The sequence below is a fragment of the Bos grunniens genome, chromosome 27 (assembly GCF_055505025.1).
Source record: "Bos grunniens cultivar Pamir isolate PY7600 chromosome 27, Bosgru_T2T1.0, whole genome shotgun sequence".
Classification (NCBI taxonomy): domain Eukaryota; kingdom Metazoa; phylum Chordata; class Mammalia; order Artiodactyla; family Bovidae; genus Bos; species Bos grunniens.
In genome coordinates this window covers 3,683,027-3,705,950 of record NC_141191.1, presented here as the reverse complement: position 1 = coordinate 3,705,950, position 22,924 = coordinate 3,683,027, and the positions used below count along the sequence as shown (strand labels likewise).

Here is a 22,924-nt window from a genome sequence, read left to right as displayed (position 1 = left end):
TGGGAGGGGGGTTCAGGATGGGGAACACATGTACACCCATGGCTGATTCATGTCAATGTGTGGAAAAAACCACTACAATATTGTAAAGTAATTAGCCTCCAATTAAAATAAATTAATTAATTTTTAAAAAAGAAAGTGAATGTATATAGAAAGAGAATATGTGTCTGTGTAGGAAGTGAATGTGTGTAAAAAATGAACAAGTGTGGGTTTAGAATGTGCATATATGTTTAGAAAATACAAATGTGTAGAAAGTGAAAGTATGTTTGTGTAGAAAGTGAAAGTGTATTCGTGTGGGAAGTATGTGTGTTGAAAGTGAGTTGTATTTGTGTAGAAAGTGAATGTGTGTGGAAAGTGAAAGTGTACTTGTGTAGAAAGTGAGTTGTGTTTGTATAGAAAGTGAATGTGTGTTGAAAGTGAGTGTGTACACATGTAGAAAGTGAGTATGTGAGTTTGTAGAAGGTGAATGTGTGCATGAAGAAAATGAATGTGTATGTGTAGATAGTAAATGTGTGTGTAAAAGTTAATGTGTGTATAGAAAGTGAATGTGTGTTTGTCAGTAGAAAGTGTATTGTGTGTGTGTGTGTGTGTGTGTGTGTGTAGAAACTGTGTGTGTGTCAAATGTGAGTGTTTGTGGGTGGAAATTTAATGTGTATCTTCAGAAAGTGAAACTGCATTACTGTAGAAAGTAAAAGCATGTGTAGAAAGCTAGTATGCGTGTGTAGGAAGTGGATGTGTGTAGAAAGTGAATATGTGGTGTGTGTGTGTAGAAATGACTCTGTGTGTGTGTGTAGAAAGTGAATGTAAGTGTGTAGAAAGTGAAAGTGTTTTAGAAAGTGAGCGTGTGTGTGGAAAGTGAAGGTATGTGTCTGTGTAGAAAGTGAATGCATGTGTGTGTAGTGTGTGATTGTGTGTGTATAGAAAGTGAAAGTATGTGTAAAAAGTGAGTGTGTGTGCAGAAAGTTAATATGTGTGTAGAAAATGAGAGTGTGTTTGTGTAGAAAGTGAGAGTGTTTCTGTAGAAATTGAAAGTCTGTAGGAAGTGAAAGTGTAGATTGTGGAAAGTGAGGGTGTGTGTGTAGAAAGTATGTGTGTTTGTGTAGGAAGTGGATGTGTATGTGTAAAAAGTGAATATGCATGAGTTTAGAATGTGAGTGCATGTGTAAAAAGTGAATGTGTGTGTAGAAAGTGAAAATGTGTGCAGAAAGTGAGTTGTGTATGTAGAAATTGACTGTGTGTTTACAAAGTGAATGTGTGTAGAAAGTCAATGTGTGTGTGCATAGAAAGTGAATGTGTGTGTATAAAGTGACTGTGTGTGTTTGTGTAGGAAGTGTGTGTTTGTGTAGAAAGTGAATGCATGTGTAGAAAGTGTGTGTGTGTAGAAAGTGAATGTGTGTATGTAGAATGTGAATTATGCAAGTGTGTAGAATGTGAATGTGTGTGTAGAAAGTCAATGTCTTTGTGTAGAAAGTGAATGTATGTGTAGAAATTGAATGTATGTATAGAAAGTGAATGTGCATATAAAGTGAACGTGTGTGTAGAAAATGAGTGTGTAGAAAGTGAATGTGTGTTTTAAAAAGTGAGTGTGTGTGCTGAAAGTGAAAGTGTGTAGAAAATGAAAGTGTGTGTTTACAAAGTGAATTATATGTGTTTAGAAAATGAATGTGTGGGTAGAAAGCAAATATGTGTGTTTGTGTAGAAAGTGAATGTGTGTGTAGAAAATGAAACAGTGTGTAGAAAGTGAATGTGTGTATAGGGAGTGTGTGTTTGTGTAGAAAGTGAATGGATGTGTGTAGAAAGTGAATGCATATGTAGAAAGTGTGTGTGTGTGTGTAGAAAGTGAATGTGGGTGTGTGTAGAATGTGTGTGTGTAGAAAATGAATGTGTGCATGTATGTGTGCAGAAAGTGAATGTGTGTGTGTGTGTGTGTGTGTAGAACATGAATGTGTGTGTGCACACACTGAAAGAGAGGAGCCAGGTGGGTGACGGGTCTTGGGGCACATGCTGGCCATCTGCTATTGGTGTATTTGCAGCTCAGACAGTTATATCCTGTTGCTAAGATGAGAGGCATAGGTTAGTTTGAGGATTTTAGTTAGAATAACTAATTTTTAAGAAAAAAAATCTTGGGAATAATGATGCTATATATATATTTTTTTCTTTTCATTGTTTCACTTATTTTTCCCTTGGAACACTTCACTGTACTAGTCCTTTCCGCTGTCTGTTAACCAGAGAGTAAAGAGCACAGACTTACAAAGTGCAAAGTTTGTTCATCCTACCAATTCTGAAACCAGATGCAAGTCCTAGGGGTTCCTGTAATGACCCTCAGGTTTGGTAATTCAGCAAAAGGTCTCACTGAAAGCGCCCTCCCTGCTTCTGTTTCTGCACCTGTTGGATCACATGGTGGTGCTTTAAGGAAACCGCATCACTTATTTATCTAAGAAACTCACTCTTAGTGGCAAATCGTGTATTTGACTGAATAAGGGAGGGTATATTCATAAGATATGTCATTCAAACTTTGGTAAAATATATATGATGATCAGAAACATCCCAAATATCATTTTAGGAGAGTAAATGATCTGAATACTAGTAATAATTTAAGAGTTTTCATTAATATTTCACCATAATTGCACTGTTTTGAATCTTACTGAGAGAGTTATACTAACAGCAAGTCTTTTTTAAAAATGATTTTATTTATTTATTTTTGGCTAGGCTGGGTCTTCATTGCTACTCAGGCTTTCTCTAGTTGCGGCGAGCGGGGGCTGCTCTCTAGTTGCAGTGTGCAGGCTTCTCATTGTGAGATCTCTCTTATTGGAGAGCACAGATTGTAGAGCATTGAGGCTTCAACTGCTGTGGCTCCCAGGCTCTAGGGCTTGGGCTCAGTAGTTGTGGCCATGGGCTTGGCTGTCCTGCAGCACGTGGAATCTTCCCAGATCATGGTTTGAACCCATGTCTCCTGCATTGGCAGGTAGATTCTTTACCACTGAACCACAAGGGAAATCCATAAGTCTATTTTTTTTAATCCCTTTGAATTCCTAAACATTGCAACGAAATTCTCTTCCCTTACTCCATTTTTCCTCATCCTTTAAAATGTATTATTCTAAAAATAAAGAGGAATGTTAGAGACAGAGAAAAGAAACTCTTGAAATGATGTGATCATCATTACTTGACTTTATATAGCACTTTATGTTTTAACATCTTTTAGCATAGGCTAATTTTATAGCCATCTTGAAAGTGGCTGACTTAAGTGCAAATTTGAAAAAATAAAGTATGGATTTGTGGAATGCAATTTTAGAAAATCAGCCTCAGTGCAGTTTTAATTTGCCTGATGTGTGTATGAGCTTGGGTGAATGTATGCAAATATATGAACGTTGAAATATGATTGCCAAAATCTACTGGTATATCAAATATAAGAATAAGGAGAGATAAGAGACAGAAAACAGACTTAGACTTTGTTTAGTACAGTTGATTGATTTTCAAAGAAAGAGAAATTCAGGGAGGTCAGCAAATTATTCAAGATTTTACTCCCTAGCTACTACTTGGTTATTAATGTAACAGCATACACCTATCTACAGTAAAAGCAAATATTTGAAAATATATTTGTCTTCACATGAATGGGTTACTGGATTCACTTCCATAATTTTCCAGGTCTGATCACATCTAGGAATATTTTGTATGTATTATGGCACAGATACTGACTATTTTTTCTATAACCTAGGAAGGTCTCCATATGATGGTTTTCCCTGTGTGTCCAGGTGTGACTCTGGAGTCTGACTCCTGCCTTGATCCTGGGATCCCCGTGAACGGGCATCGGCACGGCAGTCACTTTGGCATCCGGTCCACAGTGACCTTCAGCTGTGACCCGGGCTACACGCTGAGTGACGACGAGCCCCTGGTCTGTGAGCGGAGCCACCAGTGGAACCACGCGTTGCCCAGCTGTGACGGTAGGTGGAGCAGCAAACCAGGAAGACGTGCACAGAAATTATATAAACAGTTTGGGTGGTGAGCATTTTATGGGGTGGTTCAGGATGTGACTGAAACAGGACTTCTGTTTGAAAGCTCTTAGACCTGAAAAACATGGCTGTTTAGTGCTTGAAGTTTACCTAGAATCTTCTCTATGAGGTAGAGCTTCTATTTATAGAATGAATTTTCCCACAGCAAGCATATTGAGTAAAATCAAGCCCACAGATCAGTAGATGAATGTGACCAGCAACCCAGGAGTCCTGCCCCATCCAGTCACTGCCTCCACAAAGGCTACAGTTCCCTTGTCCCTAAAGATTCTATGTGGAGGAAGTCATGCAGGATGTTTCTTTGCTATTTCCAGCTTCTTTCACTCAGTCATACACTGTGACATCCAGGGCATGGCATTTAACTGCACCTCCCTCATTCCTGTCATCTGTTTCCCTGTATAAATGTACCACCACTGTTTATTCCATGATACTTTGTATGAACATTTGAGTTATTTTGAGCTCCTTTTCCTGCTTGTCTGGCTAAGAGTACACCCTCCTCCATGAATAATTTGTTTCTTTCCTCCTATTTATATTGGGTAACATACCTTTTTCTTATAGAATAATAAGCCTTGCTTATACATTTGGGGGCCTCTCTTTTGTTGAATCCATGTATTGTGAATGTTTTCTCTCATGCTGTCTCTGTCCTCCTCCTCTTCTTCTTGGTCTCTTTTTGAAGAATAGCATGTTTTCATTTGAAAATAATCTACTTGTTCAATGCATTCATTTGTGATTGGTGCTTTACAGACAGTGTTTAAGAAGGCTTACTACCCTCAAGTCATAATGATATTCTGTTGTTTTCTTCTGAAAACCTTTAAAATTTTAAGCGAGGTATAATTAAAATACTATAAACTGCCTGTTTGATGTGAAAATTTTACTGTGTTCTGAAACCCCTATACATGTATGAAACCATCACCATGATTAAGGATGTGTTCATCACCCTGAAAGCAAATGCTAGTTTTTTTTTAATGTCAAATATATACTTTAAACCCATCTAATATTTTTGTCGGATGTGATGTAGTGCCTAGATCCATTTATTAATAGGATTGTACCGTCTCTTCTCTGACGCCCGGTCTGTTTTGTCACACAGGTGCCTGAGTCATTGCCTTTGTCCTTTTGTTTATCCATTTGTTGTTGTTCATTCACCGAGTCATGTCCGTCTCTTTGAGACCCCGTGGACTGTGGCATGCCAGGCTTCCCTGTCCTTTACTATGTCTCAGAATTTGCTCAACTCATGTTCACTGAATCAGTGATGCCAACCAACCATCTTGCCCTCTGTTGCCCCCTTCTCCTCTTGCCTTCATTCTCTGCCAGCATCAGGATCTTTTCCAATAAGTTGGCTCTTTGCATCAGATCACCAAAGTATTGGAGCTTTGGCTTCAGCATCAGTCCTTCCAGTAAATATTCAGGGTTGATTTAATTTATGATTGACTGATTTGATCTCCTTGCAGTCCAAGGAACTCTCAAGAGTCTCCTCCAGCACCAAAATTCAAGAGCATTAATTCTTTAGCACTGAGACTTCTTTATGGTCCAACTCTCACATTCATACATGACTACTAGCTTTTCTTCCAAGGAACTTTAGTTTCCTGGCTGTGGTCACCATCTGCAGTGATTTTGTAGCCCAAGAAAAGAAAATTTGCCATTTTCCACTTTTTCTCCTTTTATTTGCCACCAAGTGATGGGACCAGATGCCCTGATCTTAGTTTCACGAATGTTGAGGTTTAAGCCAGCTTTTTCACTCTCTTCTTTCCCCTTCATCAAGAGGCTCTTTAGTTCCTCTTCACTTTCTGCTGTTAGGGTGGTATCATCTGCATGTCTAAGATGGTTGATATTTCTCCTGGCAATCTGGATTTAAGCTTGTGATTCATCCAGCCCAGTATTTGCATGGTGAACTTTGCATATAATTTACATAAGCAGGGTAACAATATACAGCCTTGACATACTTCTTTCCCAACTTTGAAACAGTCTTTTGTTCCATGTCTCATTGTTGCTTATTTTTTAGTTTATTTATTTTTAATTGAAAGTTAATTGCTTTATAAAATTTTGTTGTTTTCTGTCAAACATCAATAAGAATCAGCCATAGGAACACCCATGTACGTTCTCTCCAAAAACTCCCTCCCACCTCCTTTCCCATCCCACCTTTCTAGAATTTTATAGAGGCCCTATTTGTGTTCCCTGAGTCATAAAGCAAATTCCTATTGGCTATCTATTTTACATATGGTAAAGTAAGTTTCCATGTTACTCTCTCCATATATCTCACCCTCTCCCTCCTCCCCTCTCGCCCTGTTTCCATAGGTCTTTTCTTGGTCTTTTTCTCCATTGCTGTCCTGCAAATAAATTCATCAGTACCATCTTTCTAGATTCCATATATATGTGTCAGTATACAATATTTATATTTCTCTCTCTGACTTACTTCACTCTGTATAATAGGCTCTAGTTTCATCCACCTCATTAGAATTGACCCAAATGTGTTCCTTTTTATGGCTGAGTAATATTCCATTGTATATATGTACCACAGCTGTTTTGAGGAATCTCCATACTGTCTTCCATTGTAGTTGTATCAATTTACATTCTCACAAGCAATACAAGAGGATCCCTTTTCTCCACACCCTCTCCAGCATTTATTGTTTGTAGACTTTTTGATGATGACCATTCTGACTGGTGTGAGGTAGTATCTTAGTGCAGTTTTGATTTGCATTTCTCTAATAATGAGCAATGTTGAGCATTTTTTCACGTGTTTGTTAACCATCTGTATGTCTTCTTTGGAGAAATGTCTGTTTAGGGCTTTTCCCCACTTTTTGATTGGGTTGTTTGTTTTTCTGGTATTGAGTTGCATTAGCTGTTTGTATATTTTGGAAATTGATTCTTATCAGTTGTTTCCTTTGCGATTATTCTCTCCCATTCTGAGGGTTGTCTTTTCACCTTGTTTGTAGCTTCCTTTGCTGTGCAAAAGCTTTTAAGTTTAATTAGATCCCACTTGTTTATTTTCGCTTTTATTTCCATTACTATAGGAGGTGAATCATTCAGGATCTTGCTTTAATTTATGTCATCAAGTGTTCTGCCTATGTTTTTCTCTAAGAGTTTTATAGTTTCTGGTCTTACATTTAGGTCTTCAATCCATTTGAATTTATCTTTGTGTATGGATTTAGGAAATATTCTAATTTCATTATTTTACACATAGCTGTGTAGTTTTCCCAGCACCACTTATTGAAGAGCATACAGGTTTCTCAGAGGACAGATAAGTTGGTTTGGGATTCCTGTCTTTTTAAGAATTTTCCACAATTTGTTGTGATCCACACAGTCAAAGGCTTTAAGCAAAGTCAGTGAAGCAGTTTATCCATTAAGAAATCTTACTTTTTAATTCTTAGAAAACTTTCTAAAGAAATCTAGAGACAATAAATGAAAAACATTGACATTTCACTATATAAAAATTAAAAATTCCATTATTTTTTTTTATTTTTTTAATTAATTTATTTATTTTAATTGGAGGTTAATTACTTTACAATATTGTAGTGTTTTTTTTTTTCCATACATTGACATGAATCAGCCATGGGTATACATGTGTCCCCATCCTGAACCCCCACCCCCACCCCCCTCAACTCCCTCCCCATCCCATCCCTCAGGGTTGTCCCAGTGTACTGGCTTTGACTGCCCTGTTCCATGCATCAAAAAGTTCCATTAAATTTTTTTAAAGGTAAAGTAAAATGGTCAGATTAGAGAAAATAATTGCACTGTCTGTGTAATATGATTTTAAATGACTTTGTCCAAAAAAACAAATGAAGTAAAATAAGCAACACAAATAAACCAATAGATCTGTGAGGGAAACAAACACATTGATGACTCCCAGAAGTGCACAAAGGCCAATAAATGGTATAAATTAGGCCCATTTTGACCAGGAATCAGGCAACTGCAAGTAAAACACAGTAATTTACCTCCCTTGTTGGATTTGCAAAAAGAAGTGGAGAGTTCATATTATTTGGATTCATTGTGGGATTAGGAATCTGCATGTTCATTCTGCATTATTACTGGGAAATGTAAATAATATAGTTTCTTGGGGGAAAAAAAGCAGCTCATAGTGCAATGTGTCTCATCTGTGAGCACATACATGTAGGTAACTACAGACACCCTCACAGTGTATGCACAGGAAATGCCTGGAAATAGACAACCTAAAATTATAGCTACAATTATACATTTATAATCTAAAATTATAACTGCAAAGAAAATTTCTTCCCTATTTGGGATGTTAGTAGGCTATCAGGGAGGGTGAAGAGAGACTTTTTAGCTCTTCATTTTATGGTGTTATTTGAAATTTTGTTGCCATGTTTTATTTTTGTATTAGAACTCTAATAATAATAAATAAAATTCATGTTTATGACTACTAGTGTCAGAAAGATATTAGCTACTGTACTAATTAAAAATTTGTAAAACTTGAGTATGACCTAAATACTGTACCAAAATGTTCACTCCTTATTTGGAGTCTTTACTAACAACAATTTTACTAAGTACAATAAGGGCCTAACCCTTAAAAGACTTCCATGTTATTCACACATAACTGAATATCAATCAATATATTTTATTATATCACCTAATCCAAAATGTGTAAGTTAATCATATGAATAATTTTATTGAAATGTTTACATGGTATACAAATTCATGGCTCTATTGAATGTCATTGTGCAGCTTTAATTATTTCATGGGCTAGAGCTAAAAGTGGAATTTAGAAAAGAAACTTATACAAGCTGCTCTCTTTTGTACACTTGCTTTTGAGGTAGGTTGGTTGAGCATCTGCTCCAGTGGGGCTTCTTGAGTTGTTTCAACTGTAGATTTCCCAGTGTGAGCTGGAGAGACTGACAGCGTGTGATCCCCTGATCATGATTCCACCGCTGGGCTGTGGTGGAGGATGGTGCTGTCCAACACAAAAGACAGCCCAGTCATCAGATCAGCTATTTAATAGATTCTCGATCTGGTGAAGAAAACTGACATATAAAAATGAGAGATTTATCCTGACCCCCTGAAACCTGTCATTTTGAATGGACTCTTCTCAAAGGAGAACAATATGCACATGTTATTGTTGACTTGATGTTGGCAACTTGGCTTTGTTTAAACGTTTTAGTATCTATCCAAGACTATTTTCCACTTCTATCCAGTCATCCTCATCCTGCAAGACCAGGTTGCACTCCACCTTCACCAGAATTCTTCTGCTTTTGCTCCAGGTCACCAGCACTACTAGCTTTTCGGACATCCATTTCTCCCATATGTAGCTCTAAAAGTCTAACTTTAGCACTTATAATCCAGTCAATCAAATGGTATATATTCTTAGTCCATTTGAATTGCTATAACAAAATGCCACCAATTGTGTGGCTTATAAACTACGGAAGTTATATATTTCAGTATTTTGGATGATGACTCTTTTTGAGATCAGGGTGCTGCCAGCATGGCTGAGTTCTTACAGGGCCCTATATTGGGGTGTAGACAGCCATCTTCCCTCAAGTCATCTCATGGTGGAAAGGATGAGGGAGCACTCTGGGGCCTCTTTTATCAGCGTTCTGATCCCAGGAATGAGACCTCAGCCCTAGTGGGGCTTCTGTGGTGGCTCAATGGTAAAGAATCTGGTTGCCAGTGCAGGAGATGTTGTTTTGATTCCTGGGTCGAGAAGATCCCCTGGAGAAGAAAATGGCTACCCACTCCAGTATTCTTGCCTGGGAAATCCCATGGACAGAGAAGCCTGGTGGGCTACAGTCTATGAGGTCGCAAAGATTCGGATACAGCTGAGCAACTAAATCAGCACCACAACCACCAGCATCAGCTCTCATGACTGGATCACATCAGAGGCCGCACCCTTGATACCATCACATCAGACCTTAGGATCTCAACATGAGTTTTGGGGATGCAAGCATTCAGACTGTAGTGTTTATGTATTCACATTTAATCATTTAATACAGTCTCCCCTAGGAAGTAGCAGTTGAAGAAGAACTCATCTAAAATAGAACCCTGGGATGGGAATCCAGTGCTGAGTAGAATTTCTCAAAATCTAATATGCAAAGAGGCATTCTAGGCAGAGGAAATGAGCAAGCTCACATGAGTTGACCAGCGTGGAACTTTCTGCAAATTCCTGGAGGTTCAGTGAAGGAGAGTGAATGGAAACAGTGGAATGACCAGAAGGAAGTTTTCTAGAAGTGGCATGGGCATAGACTGGAAAGGGCCTTGTGTGCTTTGCAAATATCTGAGATGCTATATATTTGTTTTCCGTAGGAAATGATCAGGTGCATTAGACTTGTGCATTTTATCTATTATTGTCTTCCAATTTAAATTTATGTAAATTTGGAGTTTAAACTTTCTCAAGAGATTGGTAACATAAACTATTTGCTTATGCTTCCTTGTAACTTGTCTCAGATATTAATACATTTATGATAAAAGGTGATTAATAAATCTGCACACTTTGGAGATTTTAGAGTTTGATATGAGACGTTTAGTCTGTCATGGTTGACTGTTTTCATTTAACCTTAAGAATTATTTTTGTTGCCTTTTCAAGTCATAAGCCATCTCTTAAACCCTATGGGTTTTTATTGTGACAAATAATACATCAATAGGATATTTACACTTTCAAAAATTCACAGCTCTCAGAAAGGAAAGAAGAAATCAGAATTAATTATAATATTTTATATCACCATGAAAAAAGGTAAATTCTATCAATATCTCTCACACCATATTAATAGCATTGCTGCATTTCTTTCTTTTTTTTAATTTATGCTTTAGATACTCAGATTTTGAAGAAGCAAAGTGAACATTACAATAAGTTGACCCTCTTTTATTTAGTGAAATACAAATGTAAGAAATCTTTGCAAAAGTTTCTACATTTAATAAATATTTTTGTAAACTCTTTGTTTTTTCCAAAAGCATTTATTGGAAAACCACTGATTTTATGGGCACACAGTTGGCAAGTTCATAATCTATTAGAATAGAGAGAAGAAAGACTTATTTTTCAATCATCCAAAGAAGTAAATGCTCTATTAGACACAGGACAAAGGACAAATGGTTGAGAATACAGAGATAAAGGAACTTGAAAGGCTTGGATGACAACTTTCATGATGAATCTTTAATAATGAGGTTGAAAGGAAAGAAAAGACTGAAAGTGAAGAAACAGTGAGAATCAGGCATAAAGTCATAAACATGGCCGGCAGGGACTGAAGGAGAGAGGTTTATTTGCCAATGGTGGGTGCTGATCAAAGTTCGAGGGCTGCTCAGGCTGGTCCTGTGAGCATGGCCCTGTTTCCATGGGTGAGAGATTTGAGACCACGTGTGCAGTGCTCAAGGTGAAAGCTAGGACAAGGGCAGGGCCACCTCAACTGAACAGCTCTCATTTATCCATGACTTTTTTTTTTAAATCATGGTGTTCTGTAGAAGACTTCTTTTGAGGAAAGGATTTCCATATAAATGAATGAATGAACAAAAACAACTTCTGTAGGGCATGGGGAGTCCACAAATAATCTGAAATGAAAAGTAACCCCATTAAGTTTTTTTGCTTTAAATAGAACTTTATTAACAATTTAAAGCAAAAAAAAAAAAAGGAGGAAATAATAGAAAAAATAAAGAAACCAGCCAGTATACTGCGTGCTTTCACGTGCTAGTCTCTTCAAGGAAGAAGCAAGCATTAGGAGGCAGGAGGTCAAGTGGACACAAACAAGCTGAAACATACCAGTTACAGAACTTGCCAGAAGTGAGAGGTGATGATGCAGGCAGTGAGGGGAGAGTAGGGACCCACAGGTTTCATTCTGAAATGCTTAGCAGGCAGTTGCCAGCCCAGCTGTGGTTTGAGAAAGAAGTGAAAGTGCTTTGTTTTTTTGTTTTTTTTTAATTGGAATGTAGTTGCTTTATAATGTTGTGTAAGTTTCTGCTGTACAGCAGCAGGATTCAGCTATAGGTACACATCTATCCCCTCTCTTTTGTGTTTCCTTCCTGTTTTGGTCACCGGAGAGCACTGAGCAGAGTTCCCTGAGCTGTGCAGTAGGTTCACACTAGTTGTCTATTTTATACATGGTATCAATAGTGTACGGGGCTTCCCAAGTGGCTGAGCGGTGAAGAATCTGCCTGCCAGTGCAGGAAATGTGGATTTGATCCCTGGGTCAAGAAGATCTCCTGGAGATGAAAATCGCAACCCACTCCAGTATTCTTGCCTGGGAAATCCCATGGAGAGAGGAGCCTGGTGGGCTGCAGTCCATGAGGTCACCAAAGAGTCAGACATTTGACTGAGCATGCCTGCAATAGTGTATATCAGAGTTTAAATTATGAAGCTGAAAGCTGTGAGGTTACAAGTTAGAGCTCGATTCAGTTCAGTCACTCAGTCATGTCTGAGCATTTGCCCACCCCCATGAACTGCAGCACGCCAGGCCTCCCTGCCCATCACCAACTCCCGGAGTTCACCCAGACTCATGTCCATTGAGTCGGTGATGGCATCCAGCCATCTCATCCTCTGTCGGCCCCTTTTCCTCCTGCCCTCAATCTTTCCTAGCATCAGGGTCTTTTCAAATGAGTCAGCTCTTCATATCAGGTGGCCAAAGTATTGGAGTTTCAGCGTCAGTTAGAGTTGGTGCTGTGGAAATAAATCGTATCTTCCAGGGAGTGAGTAGAATCTGTCACCTTTTCTTCCTCCCCCTCTTGCGCTGCTACCTCCCAGGCGGAAAGTGACTAGCGCCTGTGATATAGTCTACATGCCTCGACTCGTGCCTTCCTCCAATCTAGGCAGAGAAAGACATTTAAAAATAAAATTAGTGAAGGCAGGTTTCTGGTTCTTTGAAACAACGACTGACTTGTTTGCAAACTTGAATTTCCTGGAAGACTGTGTGCATGGTCTGAGAAGATGAGAGAGAATGTGGGAATGACAGAAGCTGATAACTGAGAATCTGTAAGAGGAGCGTTTTCCTTAAAAGACCAGCAGGAACCCAGTGACCTTGCAGTAAATTGGCAGCTACTGGCCTGTCACCAAGCAAACTGTTAACCCTGGGTGAGCTGACTGTCTGTCTTGCCTCCATCTGTCCTTCGCTTTCTCAGTGCTCATCGTCGTGGCCACGTGGCCATCGCTTGCCTGCTGTACTCTTCTCACCTCACCTGCCTCTGAGAACCAGTTATGATTCTTGTCCTCAGAATAAATCATGCTTGACTATCTTTTTATTAATTTATCTGCCTTGCCCACCTGAAAGTAAACTGGAAAAACAGGGACTTGTCTGTCTTATTCATAGGAACATCCCAGGTTTTAGTCTTTTTATCTACATCTGCATTCATAGTGTTGATGATCTCATCTTTCTAGCCCTTGGTCAGACCTCTCTCATGGGATCCAGACTTGCATATCCAATTACAGCTCCAACCATTCGGCATGGATGTCTCATAAGCATTGCACTTGTGTATCCAAAACTGAACTGGTTTACTTTCAAAACCTGGTTCTTCCCAAGTCCATTCCCCCACTCAGCCTTAGAACCTTATAATCATCCTACAATCTTCCTTTTCCTTTATGGCACCCACATCCCATTGACAAGGAAATCCTATCAGCTCTACCTTCAAAACATTACTGGGTTCTGACCACTTCCCACCACATCTCTGCTGATGTTCTGTCCAGGGTCTTACCTGTTTTGCTTTCTGCCACTCAACCCCCTCCTCACATAGCAGCCCAGCACCCAAACTAAAAGCCAAGTGGACCCACTTCATCTTCTGTGCAGGACCCTTAGGTGGCCCTTCATCACACTCAGAGATGGGCCATGGTCTGGATGGGATCTGACCCCATCCAGGGGGTCAGGACTCTCTCCCTTCTGACCCAGGGCCCAGGACTCTCTCCCTTCTCTCCCCACTCTCCCCACCAGATTGCCCCTACCCCAGCAGACTTTTTATTTTCTTGGGCTCCAAAATCACTGTGGAAGGTGACTGTAGCCATGAAATTAAAAGATGATTGCTCCTTGGAAGAAAAGCTGTGATAAATCTAGACAGCATATTAAAAAGCAGAGACATCACTTTGCCAGCAAAGGTCTGTATAGTTAAGGTTATGGTTTTTCCAGTAGTCATGTATGGATGTGAGAGTTGGACCCTGATGAAGGCTGAGCATTGAAGAATTGATGCTTTCAAATTGTGGTGCCAGAGAAGACTCCAAAGAGTTCCCTTGGACTGCAAGGACATCCAACAAGTCCATCCTAAAGGAAATCAACCCTGAATATTCAGTGGAAGGACTGATGCTGAAGCTGAAGTGCCAATCCTTTGGCTACCTGATGCAAAGAGCTGACTTATTGGAAAAGACCTTGATGCTGGGAAAGATTGAGGGCAGGAGGAGAAGGGGATGATAGAGGATGAGATGGTTGGATGGCATCACTGACTCAATGGACATGAGTTTGAGCAAACTTCAGGAGATGGTGGAGGACAGGGAAGCTTGGCATGCTGCACTCCATGGGGTCGCAAGGTGCTGGGCACGACTGAGTGACTGAACAACAACAGCAGCCCACTCCCCACCCTGGCAGCCCACTCTCTCTGGCCTTCATCCTGCTGGTTTTGTCTTCAAGCAAGTTCTTCCCCAGATTATCAAGTGCTTCCTTCTGTCTCAAGTCTTTCTTCACGGCCACCTCCTGAGTCAGATCTTCCCCCCAACCCCGTTTATTCTGCCCCAAGCCAGTTCTTCTTTCTTTCTGCATTTTCTTCCCTGGCATGTGTCATCTTCCAACATTGTATATAGTCAGTCATTCATATTATATTCTCTCTTCTTCAGCTGGAATGTGCACTCTGCCAGAGCAGAGATTTTTGTCTATTTTGCTCATACACAGCAGGTGAAAGTGAAAGTGAAGTCGCTCAGTCATGTCAGCCTCTTTGTGATCCCATGGACTGTCGTCTACCAGGCTTCTCTGTCCATGGGATTTTCCAGGCAAGAGTACTGGAGTGGGTTGCCATTTCCTTCTCCAGGGGATCTTCCTGACCCAAGGATCAAACCCAGGTTCCCTGCATTGCAGGCAGATGCTTTACCCTCTGAGCCACCAGGGAAGCCCCAAAAATAGCAGGTACTCAGTAACTATTTTTTGAATAAATTAATGTTAAATGCTATGTTATTACCTTTTTCATAATAAAATGAGTCAATGTAACTTTAAGATGTGAAAACTTCAGCCTCTTAAAATATTCTAGAACTCTTTTCAATAATTTATATTTTGCTGTCTTTTACCTAGATCTCAAGTTTGCATATTCAAAGAAATTATCTGTTTCCTTAAAATAACATGCTGAGTGAGCATGATGAGAAATATCACTTTTTCTACAAATGAGCTCATTCTTTTCTGAGTGTTATTTATGGAACAGCTTTTACATGATTCAGGACATTCATGTGACAGTGGACCCTTGAACAACACGGGGGTTAAGGGTCCAGAGGACCTGGACACTAGCTCAGGGCTGAACCTGGTCCCTGGCCCTTCCCCCCAGCTCCCCTGTGCCAGTTTGATTCCTTGTTGGTTCAGCTCTTGCATTCTCAGGAAACCACGATAGGACTTAAGATAGAAAAGAAAAGATAAATATCCACTCATCAATTGTCTGCAAAATTAAGTTTTATAAAGTTTATTCAAATTTTAAATTATTGATATCTTGCTGTTTCTCTTTTTATTGGTTTTTATTTTTATAATTAATTATAAAATTTTAAAAATTAAAATTTAAAAAACATTTAAAAATTTTAATGTTATAATGTTGTGTTGGGTCCTACCACATAGCAACATAAATCAGCCACAATTATACATACGCCCTGTTCCTCCCTAGCCTCCCCTCGCCCACCCCATCTCTCCAGGTTATCACAGAGTGTCAGATGGGGGTCCCTGTGCAATACAGCAACTTCTCACCCCGTGTAAGATGGGTATCTTATGCCTGATAGTGTACATACGCTGACGCTACTTTCTCCAGTCATCCCTCCGTCTCCCTCCCCACTGTGCCCACAGGTCCATTCTCTACATCTGCGTCTCCATTCCTTCCCTGCAAGTAGGTTCATCAATACCATTTTTCTGGATTCCGTGTATATATATACATTAATATACTGTATTTGTTCTTCTCTTTCTGACTTACTTCGCTCTGTAGACTCACCCACCTCACCAGAGCTGACGCAGATTGTATGGCAGAGTTGTGCATATGTACCGCATCTTCTTTATCCATTCATCTGTTGATGGACCCTCGTGTATTGTACATAGTGATGCTATGAAAATCTATTCATAGAATCAACAGCTAATGTCTTGGGTATTTAATACATATGGGACCCTGTAAATTGTGTTCTATGAAGCCAGTTGTTATAAACAGCTACCCTAAGAGATGGCTTTTATCACTGTGTTCAGTTTTAAGATAAGACAGATGTGCAGGAAGGAGGATGAGCTACTTGCCAAAGACCACAGAGTCAGAGACAGGGCAGCATCTGAATTCATCACTTTCTGGCATCAAGGTCTGAGCACTGGAACCTCCACAGGACACTGATTCCTAAACATGTCGACTTCCTCCCTCAAGTGATTATGTACAACTTTCTTTTCTTTCTTTCGGAAATGAGACTGAGATATATCAAATAAGACATGTGTTGTTGTAAAGGATTTAAATTCAATGAAGTGCTACTGAGAATGCTGGCAGCTCTAGAGGATTGGAATCAGTAAGATACAGAGATATAGGTAGAGATGGAGAAATTTATCATAAGAAGTTGACTCAGATGATTACAGAGGCTGTGAGGCCCTCAGATCTGTAGTCAGCCAGCTGGAGACCCAGGGGCCCCAAGGGTGTGAATTCCAGTCCAGAGGCCAGCGGCCTCAAGACTCAGAAGGAGCTGATGCTTCCGTTCAAGACTGAGGATAGAAAGGAAGCTGATGTCCCAGTGTGAAAGCCGCCGGGCAAGATGTGTTCCATCTCGCTTATAAGACGCTCAGCCTTTTCGACCTCCTCAGGCCTCCGACCTGTTGGAAGAGGCCCGCCCCCATCAGGGGAGGGCCACCTGCTCTCCTCAGTCCACCTGTTCCAGCATCACCTCACCCAAGAGCATCCTCACAGATGCACTCGGAATAAAGTCAGGTCAAAGGGCTGTGCATCCTGTGACACAGTCGAGCAGACGCACAGGAGGGTTCCACTTCAGCTGGTATAGCCTACTCTGTGGTGTCTCTCCAGGTTTTGTACTAATTAGGTCTTTGTATATGAACTGACACATTGCAGGCAAAATAAAGTTTTGGTTTTGTTTTGTTTTTCCTGGAGGTGACCTTAAGTATTCTTTTATTCCTTGTGCAAATTAAATGCCACTTTAAAAGTATTTTATTGTAGCAATCATTGTGAAACTTTAATACTAAAATTATATTTCTTATTATTTAAGCCCTCTGTGGAGGATACATCCATGGAAAGAGTGGAACAGTTCTTTCTCCTGGGTTTCCAGATTTTTACCCAAACTCTCTAAACTGTACATGGACCATTGAGGTGTCTCATGGAAAGGGTAAGAATATTACGGATTTCAAAAATATAAAATAATTAACTAGATGCCAACATGGGAACAAAAAATATTGATGTGTGAACAAGTAAGATAACTAATTTCCTCATATATGTTTCAATTACTAAGTGATTTTTAATAAGATTCTAGAAAAAAATAATCTAAATTATTGGTACATTCAAGCAAAAGTTGATTCCTTATTTTATTCTCTATTGATCAGATAACTTGAACAACTTTTCACTTGTGAACATAAGCTTGAAAATCAGGTGCAATGCTAAAGAAAAGAGGCATGCATTATACAACATGTGAATAACACTTAAATAAAAGGAGATAAATAATTATCTAACTTCTCATTTCCATGATAAATCTAAGCCTCATTCTTGTACTTGCCATGTGTTCTAAGTCTGATGAGGATTATTACACATAATGAGTAATTGTATGTTAAGGAGAACTTGGCTTTGAAGGAAATTGAAAAAGAAAAAAAGAATAAGCAAGTTATGAGTGACCAGGGTTTTGTAATCATAAAAATAAATATTTTCGTTAAAAAGATCTCTTCATGGTTAATTATATTCATTATGTATAGGAATTCAGACATAATACTTTGTGAGTATAGCTACTAGGGGATCATATTCCCAAAGGGCCACATGAAACTAGGTTTTCACAACTCTCTTCCCTCACTTGTGCAAGTTTCTATATTAAACCTCCAAGCCTGGTGTTTCTAAAGGACACGTTTACTATCAATTGGAAAGTGGTCTGGTCCTTGTCTCCTTAGTCACAAACGCTTGCCCCGAGAGGCTGTGCACAGTCTACTGAACCCTGCTGCTGAGTTTAGTTATGTGTTTATGTTGGAACCTGCATCCGTAGCTCGCTGTATATCCCTGTGTCTAATCTGTATCTGTATCTATACCTACATACACCAAAACATTGGGTTTTGCTGTTTATTCCTTCTTCTCTTTTATTCCTAAAGCCATCCTCTTTCTACCCATTCTCTGTACTTTTCTTTCAAACTTCATAATTCAGATTGCATTTCAAGATTATATTTTGATTCAAGACTTTGATGCCCAGGAAGAATTCTTTCCCCAGTTATTGATTCTATCAGTACCCCCTTACTCCCCTCTCTGCCCTTTCTCTCTCTGTCTCTCTCTCTCTCCATCTGCCTCTTCCTCTCACCGACTCCACCTCTGTCTCCATTGCCATCTCTCTCTCTCTCTCTGTCACCCTCTCCCTTTCTTTCTCTCTGTCTCCCTCTCACCGTCTCCATTTCTCTCCCTGTCTCTCTCTCTCTGTCTCTCTCTGTCTCTGTCTCTCTCTGTCTGTCTCTCTCTTTCTCTCTGTCTCCCTCTGTCTGACTGTCTGTCTCTCTCTCTGTCTCTCTGTGTGTCTCTCTCTGTCTCCCCCTCACCGACTCCATCTCTGTCTCTCAGGAGTCCAGATGATCTTCCATACCTTTCACTTGGAGAGTTCCCACGACTACCTGCTGATCACCGAGGACGGGAGCTTCTCGGAGCCGGTGGCCAGGCTCACGGGCTCAGTGCTGCCTCACACCATCAAGGCGGGTTTGTTTGGAAACTTCACAGCCCAGCTTCGGTTTATATCAGACTTTTCCATTTCCTACGAGGGCTTCAATATCACATTTTCAGGTATGTCAGTGTCTTATCTTCTCGGGCAGTAATTGTATCATTGTGTGAGCACGCACACGTGTGTGTGTGTGTGTTTACAGGTAAACAGCTGACCAGTGGGAAGATCTAGTTGGTATGGAGGAGGAGGTGAGACCAACAAACAGTTGCCTGGCAGCCCCAAGACATTGTTTGTTGCACATCAACTGTAAATTCTCATCCCCCCAAATTTGCTAATATCACTGCCGTCTAAGCCTCTTGTCATCAGTGCTACCAGAACCTCTGAGGACACTGTCCTTACTGGGGAATGTGCTCAGAATTCACTGTGGTCTCATTGTTTTGGGTCCTGCCTTCCAGGAGACCCAGTACTTGTGATGAGAGCCACCTTTAGGATGGAAAAAATGTGACCATGCACAATCGAGGATGAGCTTCTTGTTAACCTTAATGCCATCATGAAAGCAAGAAAACCATACTCCAAAATTAAGAAACATTTCCACCTTTATTATAAAACATAGATAATACCTTATGAGAGGTTTATGTAGAGGTTTATGTAGTTTCAGCCATTGTCTGTATGTGTTAGATTGCTAAGAACAGTATTAATATATTTTTACAGGTGAAAAAAACAAGTACAGACAGTTCACTGGTCAAACATGTGGGGAATAATTTTAATCACGTAAGCAAACAGTGTTCCACAAGCATCAGGGTCAGATGTCCCACTGGGTCTCAGATGCACCCCAGCTGGCAGAGGCAATCACTGCTCTGAGACGACTGACTGGTGTAAACAACTATATTAATCTCCATTTGTGTATCTGATGCTTTGGCAAATAAAATTGTTTCCTACATCACATTTCATTGCCCAGAGCTAAAGTAGTTTTCATAAGGTGATCTCTGAGTCCTGTAATTACAAGTAGTTTCTTCTATTTTTATTGTTCCAGTTAATTCCCTAATAACCTGTGATGCAACTCATCAGATTCTCTGCTAAAACATCTGAATATTTATGTTATCTCCTCTTCTGAGGCTAAAAGTCTTTGTAGAAGTATTTCCTTATTCCTCCTTCACATCAAAACTGTTCCAGTCCAGTATCTTACACATAGTAGGAATTAGTTAAGTTGTCAATAAACACTTGCTAAATATCACATGATCATTAAAATATATAAAATGAAATACTGTCTTTTTTAGCTTTATTGAAGTATGATTTTCAAATTGAAATGTTATTTTTAAAAAAGACTTCTTAGGGATTTTAAGATTCTCTGAATCATTTTATACTCCCTGTAATTATGACCAATTGCCATTTATCTTAATCTGACTATGTTGATTTTTCCTGTTATTTCACTGAATTAATGGAGCTTTCCCAGACAGGTTCAGACTACTTGGTATCATCGAAATTTGCCACAATCAATGGTAATCATGAAATTGGCCGCTTTCTATATCAAAGACTTAAATCTTCCTAACGCTAATACCTAAATCCGTCTTTCTGTGTGTTCTCCCGTGGTGGATCTCAATTAGAATCACTGTGAGACTATCACTCCACTCTCTTTCTCCTTTCATCGTGATCCAAAATGAATTTAAGCAGAATACTCCAAAGACAGAAATTGGCAGTGGCGCCAGTCTGTGGATCTGCGCTGTAGATGTTTCTCAGGCGTCTGTGCAACCTCTACCCGTTCTGCACCATCTCTTTCTTAGTCCCATCCCTCCCAACACACAGCTGCAAGTGACACAGCTACCGGGAGGCTTTTGACTCCAGGAGTCAGAGGGCAGGTGTAAAGTTGGCTGCATCCTTCCATAAACTTCCTCAACAAAAAAGCAAGGGGACAACAGGAACAGCAACACACGCGTTCCTGTGTCTTTGTAGTGATTTCGGGCAGTTTTAAAGTAGTTTTAAATTTTAAGACCAAAGTGGCAACACTTTTTGAGCATGTGTAACAATTCATGTGCGCACAACCCATAGAACGCAGTCTATAAGACTTGCAGGAGTCACGTTTGTCTATACTATATCACACATGCACACTCAGACAGTCAGGCTAAGAACAAAATACACTGAAACAGGGCTGTGAACGATTGCCAGTGACACTAACACAATGGAGTTTATTTTTTCTGCCCAAAGAAGTAACAACTTTATTGTGCAAATGAAGCATTTGCCTATCTGAGGATTTTTCAGATATTTGTACCAAATCGGTATGCACTTATATCTGGATTTTTTTTTTTCCTTGTTGGTCTGGTTTGTTTCTGTCCTTTTTAGAAAGGTTATTGAAGTGACTTCTTAGGAGGCTCAGTGGGTAAAGAATCTGTCTGCCAATGCAGGAGACATAAGAGACCTGAGTTTGATCCCTGAGTTGTAAAGATCCCCTGGAGAAGGAAATGTCTGTCCGCTCCAGTATTCTTGCCTGGAGAATCCCATGGACAGGAGAGGCTGGTGGGCTACAGTCCATGGGGTCACAAAGAGCAGACACACCTGAGTGCACCTGCACGCACAGACATTAAAGGAGCATTTGTGTCTCCCAGTCAGTGTCCCTGCAGATAATGAGGGGGTATCGGGGGAGAAGAACTCAGACAAGGAGTCATGTTTGTCGGTATGTATCACACATTATCTGTCCCTGCAGATAATGAAGGGATATCGGGAGAGAAGAACTCAGTACTCCAGAATGTTTAGGTCAGGCTGTCCACCTTCCCAGATCCATCTGCTCTACCTTGAGCGTCCATTTCTGACCATTCTCTGTGTTCACTTACTATTCCCACCTCCCTTCGCCACACCTCCTATGATTCTGCCTTCTGAATGCCAACTTTCTGTGAGTTCACATAATTTCCTGGTCATCCTCTTCAAAAGATGAGAATCTGGGCAGCTCAGTGCCTTTACAGATGTGGTTTCCTCTTCATTCAGGGCCTTTCTTCATCCCTCACCAGGCAAACTCCTCCCTCCAGAGGTCCAGTACTGTCTGTTCTTCCCAGGAAGTCTACCGTCCTGTTTTGGTATGACAAATAAATATTTATTGGGTTGAATTAAATGATATTACTTTTCCCCTTTCTGGGCCATATTAAAAATAAGTCAAATTAATGATCATATTTCCAGAGTGACCAGAGTAGTTTGAATATGTCAGAGATCCAGAATAGAGTTTTTACCTAAATGAAAAACAGGAAAAAGACAATGTGGCAAGCGTGGCACTTGCATGTTGACCAGTCAATTGGGTGAGGCAAGGGAAAAATGGGGAAGGAGATTTCTTCTTATGAGGTCAGGACACCTCATAAGAAGTGATAAAACTTGTGGATGATGGGAGTAGAAAACGTGGATTTAAATTGAGAAATACTGGGGGAATGATAGTTGAATTTACTATGTTTATTGAGAGTACAGAATCCACAGTTAAGAGAGCTGGAAATAGGGAAGGGGAGGCAATTGTTTTCAGAAGAACCAGCACACTTTCCCACCACCTTAGGAGAACCTGTCTTTTGTCTCCCCTTCATCGCAATATTGCTCATTCTTTACCTGTCACTTTAACTTCTTTGAAACTCTTTCTGTCATTCAAATCTCTGATGGTGGTCACCATTTGATCCTATCTGACTAAGCACTGGGCATTAGACACTGAAGAAAAAGGCAAGAAGGAGAAAAATGGTCTGAAGGATGCACCTTGAGACCTATGACACTGCAGATGCAACTGTACTGTTATAATTGAGGCTTGAAAGAATCAACACCACAGAATGAGACAAATATACAGTGTTATTAGCTCTGGTACTTTGTACATTTAATCCCCCAATGCAGCAAAACACCAGACATTAATCTTTTTTTTTTTTCTTGATTACTAAATTAGCACCTTCTTCCTGAGTACTTTGCAGAAATTTCCAGCAGTTTCCAGAACATTTTCTATTGCATT

General features: G+C 39.9%; 1 protein-coding gene across 1 annotated transcript in view; it reads left to right on the top strand.

Moving 5' to 3' along the window:
* The window catches only part of CSMD1 (CUB and Sushi multiple domains 1), a 2,074,203-nt gene that overhangs the window by 1,692,982 nt on the left and 358,297 nt on the right, over positions 1 to 22,924 (top strand). The window contains exons 19-21 of the mRNA XM_086379826.1: positions 3,750 to 3,938; positions 17,335 to 17,451; positions 18,870 to 19,085. Of these exons, the coding sequence (XP_086235952.1) occupies positions 3,750 to 3,938; positions 17,335 to 17,451; positions 18,870 to 19,085 (522 nt within the window). The remainder of the gene's footprint in view (positions 1 to 3,749; positions 3,939 to 17,334; positions 17,452 to 18,869; positions 19,086 to 22,924) is intronic.